This window comes from Cydia splendana, chromosome 7 (assembly GCF_910591565.1).
Source record: "Cydia splendana chromosome 7, ilCydSple1.2, whole genome shotgun sequence".
Lineage (NCBI taxonomy): Eukaryota > Metazoa > Arthropoda > Insecta > Lepidoptera > Tortricidae > Cydia > Cydia splendana.
In genome coordinates, this window is record NC_085966.1 from 1,536,297 (window position 1) to 1,555,760 (window position 19,464).

Sequence of the window (19,464 nt, forward strand, 5' to 3'; positions counted from 1 at the left end):
GTCTCTGTCACACTAATATTGAAGAGTGATTCTCTTTATCCCCGATAACTACGCTACGAAGCGTGAGCGAAATTTCCTATTAATAATCCATAAATTTTCAGCATAATCCTCTGGCGCAAGTCCAACAAGCTGGCCCTCCGCCTCGAGCTCAGCACCGACGCGGCCGCCGCGGAAGGCGCCCCGGCGCAGACTGCCTTGGCTGTGGAGTATTCGTACCGCAACACCGTCCCGCAGCCCGGCGCTCCGCAGAACAGGGATCACACCTTATATACTATACTGTATTTGGACTTAGGGACTGTGGGATCGGCTGGCCTTTAAATTTTGAGGTTATAACCTCAAATAACAGCTCCATCTATTGTTTAGTTTGAGAAGCATATAATCGGGCTAGCTCAACTTGGCGGTAGTAGTAAAAAATATCTTATTTGTGCTTATAATCTGATCATAATAACATACAAAGCAGTATGATTATCTTTGGCTATGCTCTTAATGAAGTTTAATTAATAACTAGTCATTGGCGAGGTCGCCATGTAAGGTATTCACAACACTCTTTTAACTGCCCATCGATGGACCTTTATTTATTTGCAATAAGGTACATATGTATGGAGAGGGCTATGCTCGGAGTTTCTCTGCGTGATCGAATCAGAAATGAGATCCATAGACGAACTAAAGTCACCGACATAGCCCACCGGATTAGCAAGCTGAAGTGGCAATGGGCGGGCCACATTGCACGCAGAGAAGATGGCCGATGGGGTCGAAAAGTGCTCGAGTGGAGACTACGGACTAGCAAGCGCAGCGTAGGACGTCCACCCACAAGATGGACAGACGACCTTGTTAAGGTCGCCGGAGGACGCTGGATGCGGGTCGCTTCCAACCGGTACGAATGGAGGTCCAAGGGGGAGGCCTATCAGCAGTGGACGTCTTATGGCTGAGATGATGATGATGATGATGAAGGTACATGAAACCTTAGTTTAGTGTTGACTATGATACTAAAAGCGACATATAACTGACCTTATTTCATTGTAATAAGGTTGATTTACTCGTAGTCAGGTTCGAGTTAGACCAAGATAAGTCTGCAACTATTTTGATAGCACACACAGTGCAAGTGTTATTTAAGTCATGATTTCATAGAAGTTTGACGTTTAAAATAACACCGTCAATGCGTGTGCTATTAAAATTGTTGCAGACTTTTCTTGGTCTAACTCTAGCTACGAGTAAATCTCGCATATTGCAATCGGCATATTTTTGCTGGTAGCCGTATTTTTATTATTTGATATACTTACATCGAGCAGCAACTTTGTTCATAATTTTATAACTGAAACGAGACTTAATCGCGTGGCCCGACGTTTCGAACGTGACTACGTTCGTGGTCACAGGCAGAATGGCGAGGAATAGTATCAACATTATCTTGCTACGCGAGTTTTGCGAACTACCCGCACTTGATCTTAATTACTCACTTGAAATTATGCTTGAAAACCGCATTAGTAAATCTATGACTATTGAAAACTTAATTCTTTGTTCTGGGCTTGAAAATATTAAAATATAAATTTAACTCTATATCAATACTCATTGGAGTTGAATGAAAATAATCTTAGAATAGTCGTTAAACTTAATATGTTTATCGTAAAATATCCTACTAGGATAGTTAGTACTACAAACGTTGTAGTCAAAGCTATTAAACAAATCGTGTGCCTAAAAATGTATATGCTTGTTAACTAAATGAAATTACTCACGAAATTCCATTCTTACGCCAAAAGCTCACCTGTACGAGAGAATTTAGTTGGTAAATTATTTATTTTTATAGGTTTATAATATGTATGTTTAAGTTTCATAACTTTGGTAGTATATTTTTTAAGTTTCGTAAGGTGTGTTATCATAACTTTCGATGTGAAAGTTGAAAAATTTATTTCAAGGGTCAGGAGAGATATTGGAACTTCTAAAATTTGGAAGGAATTAAAAAAAGTTTTCATTTTGGACAGTTAAAGTTTTTATTTAAGTTAAAAGTTTGGAAATTTGTTTAATAAATGTAAGATCATACTATGTAAAGAGTTTTACAATTCTTTAATTACGAAAAATAAATAGCTGGCAGATAATAGATAAGTAACTATATTATATGAAAACTTGAAAAGTTCGTGATAACACATTTATATAATTAGCTTAAGGAGCAGTTCTCGTATTGTTTTTAAAATGCTAGTAGTAGCAAGTACTTAAGTGCAATATGCAATTTATTTTAATTACACAGCAGAGTTTTGTAATCAATATATTTATAGCTTTACAAAGTTTTATATGCACCAGTAAATTAAATACAGACAACATTGTACCAGTTAACTGTAACCAAATAAAATGTTTTGCATCTGAATCTATGTATTTTCTTTCCCAAATTATTTGTACAAGAATATATGGAAAACATCATTAAATCATTGACAAAACTAAGATATTGACACACTATAAATGCTTTAAGGAATTTATTATTTATAATATATGCATTTAAGATAAAACAATCAATTTATAATTTTAAGATAACATTTATTTTATGTTTGTACAGAAAATACCACATCTTGTTTTATATATAAACTGTCTTTATTTCAACAAGAGTACTCACATTCATTCATTCATCATCATATAACTTTCTGCAGTAAAAAAAAACTGAAACATATTAAATTGAATAATTTGTGTAGTTCATTTTGGAAGACAAGTTCACCATTTACCTACACATTAATTTGCACCCACTCCCAATACAATAAAATTATTTATATTTTCAAGCACATTCCTCCACTTGCTTTTTGGCTGAAAAGATTACATCATTAATGCCAACTCCATCATAACTGCTCCCGACAATTGAAATTGGGAGGTTATGGTCTCTTATGTACTTCCGTATAAAATCCACCCTCTCATAGTGCCCTATTACATACTGTGGAATGCATTTCTCTAGAATATTTACATGTGAATCTGTTGGTTGTTCCTTTATATTAAGAATGCTTTGAATTTCCTTCATGGCTGTGCTTAGAAGCTCTTGCTCTGTCACATTGTCACCAAATTTCTCCTTAAACCATCTGCCACCCAGCATCACGGTAAGGACTGTACCATTCTGGTCTGGCATGCAACATGAATCAAAAACAACTCCTAATATCGGGGAGTTTTCAATAGGAGGCACGAGGAACCCAAATGCCGGTGTTATTAGTTGCCGAGTTGCAAAAAACAAGTTGACTATACCAACAGTGACAAATGGTATCTCATTTAGACACTCAGCTAGCGGTGGGTGTTGTTTTCCAACTATCTTGGCTAAACAATGCGAAGGAATTGAGGAATAGACATGATTAGCTTTTAGTTGTTCACCAGAAGCATTCTTAAGCACCACAGTACTGGAATCAACAAACTCTAGTTCCTCTATTTTGCTATTCATTTGGATTTCCACATTATTTGTCTTGAGATGGTTATAGAGAGCTGATGGGAAAGTCGCCAGCCCTCCCTTTATTGTGTAAACATTCCATTTTTCTTCCTGAGCTCTCTTTGCTAGCTCACTCAGTTCTAAAATATCATCGCTGCTAGGTTTGAACATGGTCTTCATGAACCCCTTTACAACACCGCCGTAACTCTGTTCCCATTCAAAAAGGGTTTTCATTAAGAACTTTACAGATATCTCTTTGGCATCCCCAGCACATATGCCACAAATCATTGGAGCAATAGCATAGTCTGCTATCTCTTTCCCAAATCTTCTCTCAACAAAGTTGTAAATAGAATCGTCTTTCATTTCTTTCTTAGGCTTTTGTTTTAAATCGGTAAATGCAGCGTAGATTAAAGGTTTCGAGAATGGTTGCTTAGTTTGGAAAACACTTATAAGACTCGAAGGCAGCAAATGCAGGCTGTGGTTCACATAGATCATTCTGTTCTTAGCAGCGGGGTGTTCGGGGGTGATAGGAGAGATGTGCTCGCTGAGACCTAGGTCTTGAATCATGTTTAAAGTGTTTAAGCCGGTGGTGCCTTTCGGGCGTATAGTCCGCGGTCCCTGCTCGAAAACGTAGTCTTTTGTCTTGATGGACTTGATCCAGCCGCCGCAGCTATTACTGGCTTCTAATAGGTACAGCTTCAGAGCATTGGGAGTGAGTAAATTGTTTTTAAGAAGGTAATAACCCGTGGAGAGACCTCCGAGGCCGCCGCCGAGAATTGCCGCCATGTTTGTTATAAGATTCTTATACGAATTAACAAGTCGAAACGCACGTATCTTTTGAGTCCATTCAAACGGTAAACATGTTTCTAATTTCTTTGATAATTTTTCTATCGCATTTGTTTTGCAATCGTAAATATGAGATAATTTGTTTGTGAACTGTCAATTTGACTTTGACTGAAAGGCAAATGTTTCTTTAGTGTTACCCGAGCTAAAATTAATATTTCAACCCTTTCATACGCATATGCTACCCATGTATCAAATGAGATACATTTATTAAGAGTAACTTTCCGTAACAATAATATGCTATCTATAACCTGTCAAGCAATTTCCGTCAGTAGGAAAGACCGGCAAATTTAAAAAATGTAGGTGCGGAGGGTCATCGTCCCATAGAAAATTTGAATTTCGCGCCTTTTCTACTGACAAACTTGCTTGACCGGCTATATGTATCAAATGTGATTTATTAAGAGATACAAACCATACCTACTAAATAGGTTAACACGACGTGTTTAGCAATTTATTTGAAATGGAGTGAGCTAGTGTAATGCGTTTCAATTAAATGTACGAAAAGAATCCTTTCATTTAGTAGTATCAACAATACGTAACGGTCGTCGTGCATAACAATATAAAGGCCTCATTAGATCCTGCGGTTTGAGCCATTGTTCAAACTCATTCGCACGCAACATGCATTTAGAAAGCCCTATTAGTATTGTGTCGACGCCTAATTTCGCCGATGCAACATGATTGAAGGCACACATACTAATATATTATGCTAAAATTGTGGTTACGATTAGTGCTCTATGTAAATACATTTGTTGTTTTATGCTGGACTATATTCTGAGAGGTGAATACCCAGGTCATACCTACTCCTACTCATGTTATAAGTACATACATACTTACTCCACAAGTTTTACTATGGAATTTACACTCTTAGCGCCACTTGCACCATCCCACTAACCCGGAGTTAACCTGTTAAACTGCAACCCAGTGTCAAATTGTACTGGTAACCACGGTAACTCCAGGTTTAACCGGTTAACCCCGGGTTAGTGAATGGTGCAAGTGGCCCTTAATAACGAATGAAAGGATGACCGGCTCTAGGCCCTTAGGAGCCTTAGGCCTACCGTCAGAATCGAAAAATCGAACATGGTTAAGTATATCCCTTTTTCATAGAAAGGCAGATAAAGAAATTCCTATTATTTTTTTGCGGTAGGCCCTTAGTTCTCGTTGTTCATTATGTGTTCCTCCACGCATACGACGTACTTAGTTCATACATACCTATAAGACCCCTACATCCGGAACAGAGGGCCTACCGGGAACCACGTTCGACGTGTTGCCTCTCTGTCACACTTACGTACGAATTTACAAGTGCAACGGAGACACAACACGTCGAACGTGGTTAGCGGTAGGGCCTCAGATTATAATGCAACACCCGTCCCGAACCCCCATTAGTACCCTCCTAATTCGCCCGACCGGCGCACGCGCCGATTTGACTGCGTTAAGGTAGGGCTTTCTAGTGCGGTAATGTGTTGCACAACCATTATATCACCGTATTAATTACTGCACAATGTTGATAGGTTTTCATCTAATTTAGGCTCTGGAATGCTGCATAGGTACTGAAGGGTCTACAGCGAAAATCGAAATTTATACTCTCGTAGACCTGTTATGTTATTGTTTGTTATGATATGATCCGGAGGGATGAAAGTCATGTGACGAGAAAGGTATTACGAAGGAATGTGGAGGGAGGTACGAGGAAAGGAAAACTGAGGAAAAAGTGGATGGACTGTGTGAGAGATGATATGAAACGAGCGCAAGTGAATGATGAGATGACGGGCGACAGATGGAAGAGAAAGACATAGTCCCCCTAAAAAGTAACAGTATCTCAACGCAAATGCACGAAAAGTCACGAATTCTCTTTCGCAAGCTTTTACAAAAACCACGCACGTGCTATGTTTCAACGTCGCCGATCATATGTTACTTTATGATCGTAACGACAAAGCTGTTGCGACATCCGCGCAATATGATTCCCGATCAGCTGGCTGTGTGTTTGTTGCGACGGCATGGCGGCTATGGGATACAAGGTAACCCTTTACCGCATACACCACACACAATGCCATATATGGCGGATATGATATTCAACTCTATTGACAGCTATTAAAGTTCAAATTAAACGATACCAGCAATTTGAAACGCCTTATGGTGACCGGTAAAATAGAGGGAAAAAGGCCTAGGGGTAAAAGTCCCAAACGATATGGTCGGACCAAATAGCGGAGGAACTAAAAATACCTGTCAGCGACGCACTCCACCAAGCTACAGAACGGGACCGATGGAGACAACTAGTTGACGGAATCAAACGGAGTCACGATCCTCAGCAATGAGGGACCGATTGAAGAAAGAAAGTTCAAATTTAATCACACATTTTTTATTACATGCAGTAAGGGGTTAATTTACAAGTGCCAAAAGGGGTTATAAATTTGAGCTCATGAATGTTCATATTTTTGTTACGATGAGTTCAGTAATCGTTTCTAGACTCGCCAAGTCGCCAATTTGGCACATAGAATAAAGTTTAAATCAATCTGAGGCGCCAAATACACATAGCAGTAATTAATAACTCTCGGCATTGAAAGGCTAAAGTAGGTTAAGTTAGAGTTCCTTCCTTCCTTCCTTCCTCAGCGAGTATGCGCCCATTGTTGGGCATACGCCTCTCCAAAACTCCTCCAAGTAGCCCGAAATTCCCGAAAATTCGAAACGAAGTTAGAGTTAGACCAAGATAAGTCTGCAACGATTTTACGTCACGTCACGTATAACGTCAAACTATGAAATTATGACGTATAAATAACAGTTACCCTGCGTGTGCCATCAAAATCGTTGCAGACTTATCTTCAGTGGCCCTACCGCGAGCCACGTTCGACGTGTTGCCTCCCTGTCACACTTACATATGAATTTAAGGGTGCGACAGAAAGGCAACCCGACACTAGAGTCTGTGCGGAAAGAGAAGAGTCGTGGAATGTATGGAGCCCAATACATTCTACGACTCTTCTCTTTCCGCACAGACTCTATCAAAACAAATGGCCTTAGAGCTTCCATTTGAGTTGGCAATACATCAATCATCTTCCTCGCGTTGTCCCGGCATTATGCCACGGCTCATGGGAGCTTGGGGTCCGCTTGACAACTAATCCCAAGAATTGGCGTAGGCACTAGTTTTTACGAAAGCGACTGCCATCTAACCTTCCAACCTTCAGAGGGGAAACTAGGCCTTATTGAGATTAGTCCGGTTTCCTCACGATGTTTTCCTTCACCGAAAAGCGACTAGTAAATATCAAATGATATCTCGTAAATAAATTAACTTCCGAAGAACTCATTGGTGCGAGCCGGGGTTCGAACCCGCGACCTCCGGATTGAAAGTCGCACGCTCTTACCGCTAGACCACCAACATCAATACAGGTAATAATTAAACATTAGCAATGCTAATACTAAAAACAATAGACCCATCAATAGTTACGTAACGAATACAATGTGCGTAACGCTAATTTTGGACCATGGAGTAAAATTATCTATGACACCGGGTCACAGGGGCTCTATGACAGTGATGCAACTAGTTAACAATATAAGAAACCAGTATTTTGACTCAGGGGTTATATCTATCCCTTCGCCGGACTTTCTGCTGTTTCTTTTACTCCGACAAACTCAAGAAGGCTTTTGTTGTGGGTATAGGTACTCAGAGACTCTAGTTATATTATATAGTAATATATAAACACTTAGAAAAAATCCATGACTCTGGTACAAATATCTGTGCTTATTAGACAAATAAATGTCCTTACAGGGCTTCGAACTCAGGCCCATAGGCTTCATAGGCAGGATCACTACCGACTAGGCTAGACAAAGACAGGTCATACATTTTTTTGACCCATACATCTGTCTATCAGACATCTATCCCATTCGAGAGAAAAAATCTAATCGAAAATATTATAATTCGGCGATGAAATGAGTTTAAGACACTGTTTTATTCATATTAATATTGTTTATTAACCAAAAGTGCATAAAATACACAAACAAGGAATGTAGATAAAATTAATCACTTAAATCTAAACCTTAAAACCTAAGTAACTAAACTAAAACTACAAATAACTATGAAATACTTCCCCCAAATCCCCTTGTTCCGGCATAGACCAGGGAACGCTGGCGGCGTTACCTCTCTGAACTACACTCAGCGTCACGGAAATCACACATCTTCGTTCGTATAGTGCGAGCGATACTATAGCTCTTAGTGAAATAGTTTTGCGTTATTCAATTTGGCAACATTTAAAAGCTAATTAAACCTTTAATCTGATGTCTCTCTTGTTTACGTGTTTTATTCATTTGAAGATTGTCGGCCTTTGAAAGAATTGCTTGCGCCCGAACGTGTGCGATTTCCGTGATACTGAGTGTACTTTAAGATACTGTTTGTAATTCATATATTGTGGGCATGTAGCGGCATATATCTTACTGTATCTTTTGTCGGCGGTGCTGACAGTTACGACTTACGAGCTTTCTTTCTCGTCTTCAACTTAACCAACTAACTTTGCACCCACTTGGCAGTAACAATGTACGCCAACGCCATACTTGACGCAGTTTTTGGTGTGAAAACTTAGCGTGGTCGAACTATGAGTTTGTTTGTTCGGGACGGGCATTCTGTACATGTTTGATAACTTTATGATTGACGTAAGCACGTGCTTTAAGTGTTATTCATAAAGGATTTAGGATATGTGTTTGTATTGGAAAATAACTTTACAACCTCTAATGATATTCAGGTATATTGATAGGTATTCAAAAAATATTTAATCTTTTTATGATGATTTGCACACCTTTTGAATCACTTTCACATCACATCTACTTACATAGTAGTACTTTTCTACTTACAAAGAAGTAGGTAGTTAACCCAACTATAGATGGATTTTATTCAATGCACAAGAAACCGGAAATATTAATTCCACTTAAGAGCATGGTATAATAATATACTCCGCCTGGTACTCCATTCCCGTCTTTTCTAGGTCACCTAACTGACACGGGCCTACGTCATCATGCGACAGCGCTATATGATAATATGCGATAGCGCTATATATAGCGGCCATGTTGTTGTGACGTAGGCCCGTGTCACTCTGGGAATGGAAGACCATGTTTTATTAGACTATGCTTAAGAGCAATGTAAGCCGGGCAATTTGTATGATGATCTCTTGACGTTATTTTAATTTGTGGGGTTAGGGTTAGATTGACTGTAAATGCATTTTAACCGGTTTGAATCGATGCGGTATTATAAGTTAACTACGTATAGTTAGTTAGATTCCGTATTAGCAAGTATTAGGTATTAGCTAACTCTGCACAGACTTTGAAGTGACAAATTGCGAAAAGAGCTATTAAACGTCAGATTTTTGTGAATTTTGTGCAGTGTTAGTTTGGTCCGACTGCAACTACCAATCACCAAAAAAAAGTAAAACCGGTCGAAGTAAAACTTTTTAAGTAATATAAGAGCTTAATTAAATTTCTTCGCATTTCCTTTACAACCTTCTAATAAAAACATACTTAACTTACATCCTGTTAATTTACACTACTTAATTATAATGTATCTTTAATTTTTATGCAACTTCGACGGTACGAGCACTTAATGTAAAGCATTGAGAAATAATACAAATTGTATGTACCTAAATTAAACAAACTTGCTTAAAAAAAATATTTCACATATGTCCTTGATCTTTTACTAGTCCAATGCCTGCAAATCTAGATCCTACGATCTATGTTTATTATACTAAGCAGTCGTTCACCTTAGAAACCGGTCTTAAATTTGGTCAATATCAAACAAATAGATACATAACGCTATAAATAGAAACCATATGTTTCTACATTCACATCTACATTGCTAATGGCATAGGCCTTGGTTTAAGCAATGCGCAAGTTGCAGAACATTTCCGAAATCTTCTGGAAACTTTCATGAGAAGATTCTCATAAAAGTTTCCACTTAGAAAGATCCCGACAGATTAGGGTTTGTCACTATTTTTTTAACTGTTGACTGTTTCATTTAAGATTTACATCACTCATCAGGCGTCTATGGTTGGCAATAAACGTGCTGAAAAAACTACCGAGAGAACTAACTTTCATGGTCTTTTCGAGTTATTTACTAAAAGTTAAGTTAGGGTTGGGAGACACTAGCTGGTGACCGTCCACAGTGGAGACATATTGTGCAGACGCAGGTGCGTGAATTTGAAGCCAGGCGACGCACAGAGCTCGACGTTAAGCGTGACGAGCTAAAGGCCAGACCACCTGTGGCCATCACGTATAATTACGTCGGAGGGGTGCTGACATGCAGCGAATGTGGCCGCACATTTGCTGCAAAGATTGGCTACGTCAGTCACCTGAGAGCGCACCAGCGACGCTCTCAGCTGTAGCAAAGCAGTCGCTGTAGCCGAAAACGGCTAGGAGATGATGATGATGATGACTAAAAGTTAAACGAAATTAAAAATAATCGAGGTATCTACTCGGATTGAAAGTTTCGCAGAAACGAAGAGCAGCGACAAATCTATAATGGCGCGTTGATGTCGTTTGTTATGTAGTATAGCTGTTGCCCGCGACTTCGTCCGCGTGGACTACTTTTCCGCGTTACTTTTCTTGCATTCTAATAATATGCTCTTATACAACGATTCAAGTCCCGCACTTAAAAAAATGTTTGACGTTCATACAAACTTTCATCCCCTTTTTCACCACCTTAAGGGATGAATTTAGACAAACGCTGAAATTAGTTATCTTCTCTTTTAATGAAATAAGTTTTTACGAAATTAAATATTCCTAGCTTAAAATAAAACTTGACCCAATACAAATTTTCAACCCCCTTTTAACCCTTTTAAGGAATGAATTTTTAAAAACCCTGAAATTACTTTTTTTGTATTCTAATAATATGCCCTTATACAAAGATTGAAGTTCCGCACTCACAAAATATTTGATCTCCATACAAACTTTCAACCCCTTTCTCACGACCTTGGGGGATGAATTTTAATAAATGCTTAAATTCGTTTTCTTGTTTTTTAATTTAATACCTTTTTGCATAGTTTCAAGTTCCTAGCTTAAAATTAAATTTGCATCCCAAGACGAACTTTTATCCCCTTTTTAACCCCCTTAGGGGTTGAATTTCCAAAAACCTTGCAATTACTTTTTTCGTAATCGGCTATTATGCCTTTCTAAGAAGTTTCAAAGCATTTGTAATGGATTCAAACTTTAAACCCCCTTTTAACCCTTTTAGGCGATACATTTTACAAAACGCTGAAATTACTTTTCTTGCCTTCTAATAATATCCCCAAATACAAAGATTCAAGTCCCGCGTTCGAAAAAATGTTTGAAATCCATACAAACTTTCAACCCCCTTTTCACCACCTTAGGGGATGAATTTTCAAAAACGCTGGAATTAGTTTTCTTGTATTTTAATTTAATACCTTATTGCAAAGTTTCAAGTTCCTAGCTTAAAATAAAATTTGCACCCCAAGACGAACTTTCATCCCATTTGTAACCCCCCTTAGGGGTTGAATTTCCAAAAACGTTGCAATTACTTTTTTTTGTAATCGGCTGTTATGCCTTTCTAAGAAGTTTCAAAGCATTTGTAATGGATTCAAACTTTCAACCCCTTTTTATCCCTGTTAGAGGATGAATTTTACAAAACGCTGAAATTACTTTTCTTGTCTTCTAATAATATCCCCAAATACAAAGATTCAAGTCCCGCGCTCGAAAAAATGTTTGATATCCATACAAACTTTCAACCCCTTTTTCACCACCTTAGGGGATGAATTTTCAAAAACGCTGAAATTAGTTTTCTTATATTTTAATTTAATACCTTTTTACAAAGTTTCAAGTTCCTAGCTTAAAATAAAATTTGCACCCTATGTCGAAATTTCATCCCCTTTTTAACCCCCTTAGGGGTTAAATTTTCAAAAACCTGGCAATTACTTTTTTTTGTAATCGGCTATTATGCCTTTCTAAGAAGTTTCAAAGCATTTGTAATGGATTCAAACTTTCAACCCCTTTTTAACCCTGTTAGGGGATGAATTTTACAAAACGCTGTAATTACTTTTCTTGTCTTCTAATAATATCCCCAAATACAAAGATTCAAGTCCCGCGCTCGAAATAATTTTTGATATCCATACAAACTTTCAACCCCTTTTTCACCACCTTAAGGGATGAATTTTCAAAAACGCTGAAATTAGTTTTCGTGTATTTTAATAATATATCTTTTTACGAAGTTTCAAATTCCTAGCTTAAAATAAAACTTGAACCCCATACAAACTTTCATCCCCTTTTTAACCCCCTTAGGGGTTGAATTTCTCAAAATCGCTTCTTATCTCTTGTACACTTTATAAATGTAATCTGGTGTGAAAATTTCAACTTTCTATCTTTTGTAGTTTCGGCTCTGCGTTGATGAATCAGTCAGTCAGTCAGTCAGTCAGTCAGTCAGTCAGGACACTTGCATTTATATATATATATAGATAATTTTTGATATCCATACAAACTTTCAACCCCTTTTTCACCACCTTAAGGGATGAATTTTCAAAAACGCTGAAATTAGTTTTCGTGTATTTTAATAATATATCTTTTTACGAAGTTTCAAATTCCTAGCTTAAAATAAAACTTGAACCCCATACAAACTTTCATCCCCTTTTTAACCCCCTTAGGGGTTGAATTTCTCAAAATCGCTTCTTATCTCTTGTACACTTTATAAATGTAATCTGGTGTGAAAATTTCAACTTTCTATCTTTTGTAGTTTCGGCTCTGCGTTGATGAATCAGTCAGTCAGTCAGTCAGTCAGTCAGTCAGTCAGGTCACTTGCATTTATATATATAGATAACAATGAATTTAAAAGTCGAAAAATTACTGCCTTGGTTGAGACTTGAACTCACGGCCTCTGGATCGATACTCAATGGGAATTGGAATAATTACCATTGTGGACTGGTTTAGAACAAAAAGCTTGTTAACTGAATTTTTCGTAAGATGCCATTTCGAACGTACACTTAATTGATATTAAAACACCATTTAGATATTGTTTTGATGTCAATTGTTACCTGCATTCATTACATTCGAATTGGCGTATACGTTTTTGCTTTAAGCCGACCACTGACTAACAGTCCGCCGGACGATATCGGCCGGTCAGTTGTTCGGAGCTGTCAAATTTTTGTTCTAACTGGCCGATATCGTCCGGTGTGGTGGAGTCCGGCGTCGAGTGGTCGGCTTAACCTTTTGGACGCCAATGACCGATATATTCGCACCGCAGGTCCTACGCCAAAGACGCATTAATCGGTCACAGACCACAGAGCAACATAGACCTACGTACATATGCAAAACGTTCAATTTCAGTTTTGACACTTCGGTGACGTGGCGTCCGAGTGACAGCTTTTGTGTTTGACACGCTGTCGAAAAGGTTAAAGCAAAAACGGTATCGTCTTGGGTCGTCCCATTCGTTTTTAGTCAAGTTCTTAAATAAGTCCTATTCTGCTTTCGTCACTCATTCTACATTCGTCACAATCGTCGGTGGCTTTCAATGTAGAATGAGTGACGAAAGCAGAATAGGACTAATTTAAGAACTTGACGAAAAACGAATGGGACGACCCAAGACGATACCGCAAAAACTTATACGCCAATTCGAATGTAATGAATGTAGGTAATACTAGGTAACACTTGACATCAAAACAATATCTAAATGGTGTGCTGGTGCACGTAAATAGATGCCTTGTGTGTATTATCCTGCCCTAGTTGAGTTTGCAATTATTACAAAATTACAATCGTATTTGGACGATTAACCTTGGTTTACTGCAATTACTTTAAGATTAGAAATTAAATAATCCGTAGGTACTAATAATAGTAATAATAACTCACCTACAATGTTGTACCTGTAGTTGTAGACTTTACAATACTTATTGGCCGAGTAGGCGCGAAGCGCAAGCGAAACGATCCCGTTTTAGCTTGGGCAAAAATGCTTTCGTATGACTTTTCGGCTGGTCAAGCCTGGCATAGAAAATAAGTGTCGGGCGCCCCGGCCCGGGCTCGGACCGCTCTAGAACGAGACATCCTTTGCACTGAGAAAAATATTAGAACTTATTGTGTAGGTAACTAAAAAATAACTGAACTTAGGTAATATAACAAAATGTTGCTTAGGTAATATCCTAAAACTAATTCTGTAAGTAACAGGTAACCACCCAAGTAGCACAGATAGCTCTATAACTACTCACTTTTAGTTCTATCTAACGCTCTCTGCGTATTAAGACACTTATAAGAGCACACTCGTGGTCCTACAGCTGTATAATAGATCTCAGTGATATTTATATAGCTTAGGGCCGATTAAAAGCTGCATTACGGCTCTGAAAACTACCATTAATACGCAAAGAGTGATATAAAGGTATATTTGCTACGACCCTATACAGCTTTAAGGGTTATCAAATGCTTTAACCGTTATAAGGTCTGTTTAGTGGATAAAATTACGCCATGTGCTGTATAAGGAGGTAATTGTGGACTTTTATTACGTTGACTTATTAAGGGAGCACAAGTGAACTATTATGAAGCTAATAGACGTATAATGGAACACATGTGGCACATAATACAGCTTGTCGCTTAACATGTTTACCACTAAGCAGCTTTTATTACACTGACTTTTAAGGGAGCACGAGTGAACTAATATGAAGCCAATAGACGTATAATGGTACACATGTGACGCATAATACAGCTTATCGCTGAACGTTTTTACCGCTAAGCAGCCTTTATTACTCTGACTTTTTAAGGAAGCACGAATGAACTATTATGAAGCCAATAGACGTATAATGGAACACACGTGGCGCATAATACAGTTTATCGCTGAACATGTTTACCGCTAAGCAGCTATTATTACGTTGACTTTTAAGGGAGCACGAGTGAACTAATATGAAGCCAGTAGACGTATAAATGGAACACATGGGGCGCATAATACAGCTTATCGCTGAACATGTTTACCGCTAAAGCAGCTTTTATTTCGCTGACTTATTATAAGGGAGAACGAGTGAGCTATTATGAAACCAATAGACGTATAATCGAACACATGTGGCGCATAATACGGCTTAGCGCTGAACATGTTTACCGCTAAGCAGCCTATTATACTACCATTGGGACTGTCTGCATAGCGGCTGTTAAAACGTTCATAAGATGCCTTATAACTGTTTAGAGGTTCACTAGTGTATCGAAATAGCGACTTGGACTTTATAGTGGTTCACTTAAGTATCTTTATCAGATATATAACAGTCGTATGCTGCATATAAGAATTTTAACGGTTCACGTTGCTTTTTAACATTGACCGCCATTTTATTGTATATAACCTACAAGATTGAAATTGCTTTTCCAACTTTTAAGGGTAACAATATGGTTTTGTGCCTGAGTTCTTAACCTAAATCATTAGTTTAGTACTTCCTATAACGTATTATTAACTTTTTATCTCATAATTCTGTCCAAACCACTGAAATAGTTTTTACACATAGCTTATTTATATCATTAAAATAAATAAATACTGATTATTTTCGTGGCGCACTGAAATTTTCTTAGATAATGTATATATATAATGTCAATAAACTTGCATTCCCAAACATCTTTCTCGCATTAATATATAAAAGATCATCTACAAACATTTAACTAAACACTTTAACAAAATGACTTATGGTGTCGTTGCGCTTAACGTTTTTGCTTCAATATAAATATGTTCACCTCTGCGTTCGTCGTCACTATAACTACTCACTACTCACTAAATATAATAGCTGATTTTTAAGGCAGAGGTGTAAAAGTATGTTATTAATTATCTTTTATTCAGCCCAATGTCAATATTTCCCGGTATTAGGGCGCATATGTGACATATTAGCTGAATAAAGGGTAACTGGTGGTCTCTTACCCAGCCAATATACACCTCTTATAACTCCTGTTACCCCTTATAATTCCGTTAAATTGCTGCTACAACGCTCTTAAGTATCTATGTGAACTTAAGGCTGCCTAATTTGTGCCCATTTAAGAGTTATAAAAGCTGAAAAGACGCTTATACAGCTCTTATGCAGCTTTTATATTCCAGCTTCAAGCGTATTCGTACTTCATTATGCGGCTGCTATACAACTAATCTGTGCTACTTGGGCATAGTTCGCAACTCCCATTTTTTGTGTAAACAGTAGTAAACAAAATATTTATGGTTTTATTGGATAATGTACGGTTACGAAAACAAAACATTTCTTTCCGCGTAGAAAAGTCCCCATCTCGCCCCAAGATACGAAGGAAGGACTGCTGCCGTATTCGAACTTCAAGATATTCACAAGAGACGACACGTACTAGATCCATTCTAGATACGTTATAGTTTAGATATCAACTAGTTCTCTTTTGCAGCGCAATTCGGGCAACCAATGTCACTTTTACGTTAGATAAAGAAAGATATCTATTAGATGTGAATTGGATCTCTAAGTCATATCCTGTGGAAATCGTTCAAGAGTATCTCCAGAATCGCGCAAATGTCAAATTTGACAGGTTAGATCTTAAACAAATCGTTATCGTATCTTGGTGATGTCTAAAAGATATCTAATAGATGTCTATTTCAAAATCCGAATCGGGCCCTAGGTGATAACGTCCATCGCGGGGGCAAAATAGCTAGAGGCCGGGGCCCTATTGCGCCATGGCGTCTGGGCGCGAGCGCGCACGCGCCTGCGCGAACATTTTCCCGCCATACGCCGCCCGAGCGTCCGCGTCCATAAACAAAACCTTTATTTTTTTTAATTTAAAAATGTAAGATGTTATTGTTTTAATTTATTTTTTGTGGTTTTGAAGTGCTGTGTCGTGATGTAGGTAGCCATGTTTTTGGGAATTCTGCTGCTGCTGAGCGAGTGCACCGCACTGGCTTTTAACACCAGCGATGTTAGCCCTATTAGGGATATGGTAAGTGTATTTTACACGAGAAACTACTATTGTCTATAATAGCAAATCTCATTAGGAAAAAGCGGCAAATATTTAAAAATACCTATAGGAGCGAAGAGGCTTAAATAAAGTTCTACAGACAGGCCTTTTTCTAGAGACAGGCTTGCCAGAGTGTCCGTATTTGTTACATTGATAGCAAGCAAATTTCGTGGGATTTTTATTGCAGTGAACTAAGAAATTACCTCAAGTTGGTCAAGCAGATCTTGTCAGTAGAAAAAGGCGGCAAATTTGAAAAATGTAGGCGCGAAGGGATATCGTTCATAGAAAATTTGAATTTCGCGCCTTTTTCTACTGACAAGATTTGCTTGACCATCTTATAGGTAAGCTCTTAACTCCATAAACAAGGTTTTACTCTATTAAAAAAAAATCTGGTCCAGGAACTTGAACACACAATTCGGAACAATAGCACCACGAGCGCCATCTTTATTTAATTTTCTATAGCTCAGTTGGCCAATATTAGTTCGCTTTTGGCTAATATTATTATTATTTAAGGTAGAGTTAGACCAAGATGAGCCTGCAACGATTTTTGATAGCACACGCAGTGCAAGTGTTATTTTAAACGTTAAACTTCTATGAATTTATGATTTATGACATATAAATAACATTTGCACTGCGTGTGCTACCTATGAAAATCGTTGCAGACTTTTCATGGTCTAATAGGTACCTAGTTCTTAAATAATATTTTTTTTTATGTGGTAAGTCCCGTAAGTAATTAGTAATCGCAATCACCATACATTTATTATGGCGTACTTGATCTTAGAAATCGAACAGGCTATACAGAGGAGGAGATTACTAATTACTTACGGGACTTAAGTCCCGTTGTGCAATTTAATAATGTTTAATAATCGTGAAAGTTTAAATCAGTGTTTTACTTATAATTTATTATTTACTTACTGTTGCATAAAATATAATTAATAAACGGCATATAATATTCCTATCCTAACTTGTAATATTATTAATTGTAGTATTTGATCGCTTCATATAATACCTACTTAATCGCAATTTATCGATAATTCAGATCTAAGTCGAGTGCCATAAACTTTGCCTACCTTGAAAAAACAGCGATTCTCTAAAAAGTTTCCTCGCCATTTTTTTTATTTGTTTTCGATTTTCTTTTTTCGTCAAATTTTGATAAAATTTGGTTGATAAATAGAGTTACCTATTCTGTATAGCCTGTTCGATTTCTAAGATCAAGTTCGCCATACACTGCGATCATATATAACCATGGATACCGCCTTTAGGAACATTACCGTTCAAATTCTCGGGCCAAATTAGCACACATACACAATTACGCCTACATTCAAATAAGACGACGCGTTTACAGAGCCTGTAATCAAAGCTCGTAAACAAAATAAGAGTCATCTTTATTACACTAATGGTACATAGCTAAGTGTAGATGAAATGCATATAATGTCAATAACTACCAATCAGCGACATTAATCCGCTAATAACCTTCTTGCTGTACGTACTGGCCGCTGAGAGTTCGCGGTTCATATTTGATTAGAATATGACTTGGACAGGGATAGGTTTATGCCATACAGTGAAGAACCAGTCAAATTCACGTATAATAATTTAATGCAGATTAAAAGATAACTAGTTAAAATGTTGTTATGACATGACAGACTAACTCAACATAAGTAAATATATCATTGTTGTATAAATGTATTCCGCTATAATAAGTATTTTGTATATTTTATTATCAATCTGCATGGCAGTGCGAAGTCACGTTCAGGTATAGTCTGTCCGTTTTTCTAAGATCAAGTACGCCATAGTAAATGTATGGCGAACTTGATCTTAGAAATCGGACTAGCTATACAGTCTGCAAAATTTACATGGGTACACGAATCGGGTCAAAAATATTTGAACAGGCGGAGTCACAATAAATCCCCACTTTCAGTTCAGAATATTTTATATGTATATAGCCGGTCAAGCAAGTCTGTCAGTAGAAAAAGGTGCAAAATTAAAATTTTGTATAGGACCACAGCCGTTCGCGCGCTTACATTTTCTAAATTTGCCGCTCTTATAATATTTTAAACTTTCGCGTTTTGAACACATATTAACTCACATTATACGAAACGAAACTGATTTACGTCGGTAAATCAAGGTAATTGAATATAATTCGCGTTAGACCCGTCTATAATGTGAGTTAATATGTTTGCCGGCGGCAAATTGCCGCTCTTTTCTACTGACGGAAATGGCTTGAGAGGGAACCTACATATATGTGACAGTACAGGGTGGATTCAAATGATCAATATTTTCAGATAATGTGTGTATTTGTTAAATTAATTCAGTGAAAGCATGATAGGAAAAATGTATCTACATATAGGAGA

At 37.6% G+C, this 19,464-nt stretch overlaps 2 protein-coding genes and 1 long non-coding RNA gene across 3 annotated transcripts in view; 1 reads left to right on the top strand and 2 right to left on the bottom strand.

Annotated features, from left to right (window-relative positions):
• LOC134791999 (dynactin subunit 4) overlaps positions 1–2,356 on the top strand; it is a 252,550-nt gene extending 250,194 nt beyond the window's left edge. The window contains exon 9 of the mRNA XM_063763112.1: positions 102–2,356. Within this exon, the coding sequence (XP_063619182.1) occupies positions 102–318 (217 nt within the window). The 3' untranslated portion in view covers positions 319–2,356. The remainder of the gene's footprint in view (positions 1–101) is intronic.
• Positions 1–19,464, bottom strand: part of LOC134792043 (uncharacterized) — a 314,893-nt gene that overhangs the window by 123,624 nt on the left and 171,805 nt on the right. The gene's annotated exons all lie outside the window — the stretch shown is intronic.
• Positions 2,186–4,331, bottom strand: LOC134792001 (protoporphyrinogen oxidase). Its single transcript, XM_063763114.1, has one exon. It carries the CDS (start codon positions 4,169–4,171, stop codon positions 2,756–2,758), a length of 1,416 nt encoding a protein of 471 aa, XP_063619184.1. The 5' UTR covers positions 4,172–4,331; the 3' UTR covers positions 2,186–2,755.